This window comes from Penaeus monodon, chromosome 29, assembly GCF_015228065.2.
Source record: "Penaeus monodon isolate SGIC_2016 chromosome 29, NSTDA_Pmon_1, whole genome shotgun sequence".
Classification (NCBI taxonomy): domain Eukaryota; kingdom Metazoa; phylum Arthropoda; class Malacostraca; order Decapoda; family Penaeidae; genus Penaeus; species Penaeus monodon.
In genome coordinates, this window is record NC_051414.1 from 25,088,006 (window position 1) to 25,090,102 (window position 2,097).

General features: G+C 35.7%; 1 protein-coding gene across 1 annotated transcript in view; it reads left to right on the plus strand.

Moving 5' to 3' along the window:
- The window catches only part of LOC119592069 (NADH dehydrogenase [ubiquinone] 1 alpha subcomplex subunit 9, mitochondrial-like), an 8,165-nt gene that overhangs the window by 4,198 nt on the left and 1,870 nt on the right, over nt 1–2,097 (plus strand). The window contains exons 3-6 of the mRNA XM_037940880.1: nt 580–771; nt 1,426–1,527; nt 1,632–1,765; nt 1,912–2,073. Of these exons, the coding sequence (XP_037796808.1) occupies nt 580–771; nt 1,426–1,527; nt 1,632–1,765; nt 1,912–2,073 (590 nt within the window). The remainder of the gene's footprint in view (nt 1–579; nt 772–1,425; nt 1,528–1,631; nt 1,766–1,911; nt 2,074–2,097) is intronic.

Below are 2,097 nucleotides of genomic sequence, written 5' to 3' on the forward strand. Positions count from 1 at the left end.
AGTGCAGTCAGCAATACATTTACATGGCTGCAATGGATTAAGGTATATAAAGTGAGTTAAATTGTAAGATCATATAATTGTTATTGGGGAAGGTTTTGTTATTAGGTTTTAATTTGATTTTACATGAATTTTGCATTTGAAAGATAAAATTAGAAGAGAGAAGAAATTTTATTTCCTGTTTACAGTCAAAATCATTTGGTTCAAAATTTTTGAAGGTAACACCTATGCATTCTCTTAATAAAGATAATAAATAGATTCTATAAAAATAAGTTTCTCTCCAGTATAATGTTTGAAAAACTGGCATGGTTACATTTTTCCACACTGTATTTTATATTCACAGGTTGATGCTGGTTCCATCATTGTTTTACTGATATCAGGTCATAACTTTTTCACGATCAGTTACTTAACATCAGTACTTATTGCAATTTATGTTATAGAAAGAGTAAAGAATTTGTAAGAATTCAGCTAGGTAGGAAATATGGTTAGTAATCCTTTCCAGATAACCTTAGGTAATATAATCATAGAACATTATTGCTTTCACATCTAGGATGACACTCACTATAGATGTCTTTGTCACAGATGATAATCCCATACCGTGGAGACCATTATGATGTCCGACCCTTGAAGTTAACTGGTGATTTGGGTCAGGTGCTCTTCATCCCCTACCACCTCGCTGACGAAGAGGCCATCCGCAAGGCAGTCAAGCATTCCAATATTGTCATCAACCTAATAGGTCGTGACTGGGAAACCATGAATTTCTCCTTTGAAAAGGTTAATTACTTTAGTTTTCAGTATCAGATATAAGTTATATTATTGCTGGGAAAAGTAATGTGGTGTAAATTGAGCATGATTTCTGGCATGGATGCCATGTAACCCAGTACATTTTTTCTGAGTATCCTTCATGTTTGGTTCAAGAATAGACTTAACCTGAAATTTAAAACTAGAGTTCTTTCATTTATCAATTATTATACTCTTCTTTGAAAGCATTTTACTGTATTATATTATTGCACACTTGTACTATATGTTCTGTGAAACCTGCATAAAGTAAGATATATGAATACAAATTTAAATAAGGTGAGACTGCATTCATGTAATAAGGTGGTGGTGTATTAACTGTGAAATTATGAAAATATGTTGATAGGTTGAGGTTGAAATTCTCACACCTAGTTCTAGACTTAAGAGAAAGCATCTTGATGCACATGTAAAATATTCAGGTATGTTCAAATACAAAGGTAACATTCATTTCTCTTATGTAACACCAACATGAGATGGTTTTATTAACTAAGATTTTGGAGGGTGAGGTGTGTACATATATGTATTGCAAATACATATATGAAATGCAGTTAGGAAAAGCCTGATTTGGTACAATTGTCTTTTTTTGTCAGTTGTCAGTAGTTACTGTGTCATTTTTCTATTCTCTTCCAGGTTCATATTGAAGGAGCTGAAAGACTGGCACGCATCAGCAAGGAGATGGGAGTTGAGAAGTTCATCCACATTTCTGCTTTGAACTCCAATGTTGAACATGAGGTAATGCAGGGAGTTTAAACAGCAAATTTTGTATGTATGTTTTTGTATTGAAGTAACATTTTTTGCGGTTTGTGTTTCCTAATGCTGCCCATCTCTCATCACAGGGTTATATTGTCAAGGGAGGCTCTCAGTTTCTTAAGACAAAGGGCCTGGGAGAGCAGGCTGTGAGGGCTGCTTTCCCGGAGGCAATTGTCTTCCGCCCCAGTGATGTTTATGGCCAGGAAGATCGTTTCCTCAGGTAAAAGCAGCATTCGTTTAATAGCTGATGAGGTGTAAAGTTAACCGTGTTCTGAGCATTAATAATAACTTATATGATTCTGAAACTTAAAACAAATAATTCAGCTGTCAAACCCATCATATACTATTCTGTTGCAATCTTTCCAGATACTATGCAGGTTTGTGGCGCCATCAGGGACGTCTCCTCCCCCTACCAAAGGCTGGCAAGGGTATCTGGAAGCAGCCAGTGTTTGTTAGTGATGTGGCCCAAGGCATTATCAACGCTATAAAGGATCATGAAGCTGTTGGAAAGACTTATGAAGCTGTTGGGTAAGTAGTAAATAGAATAGTCTG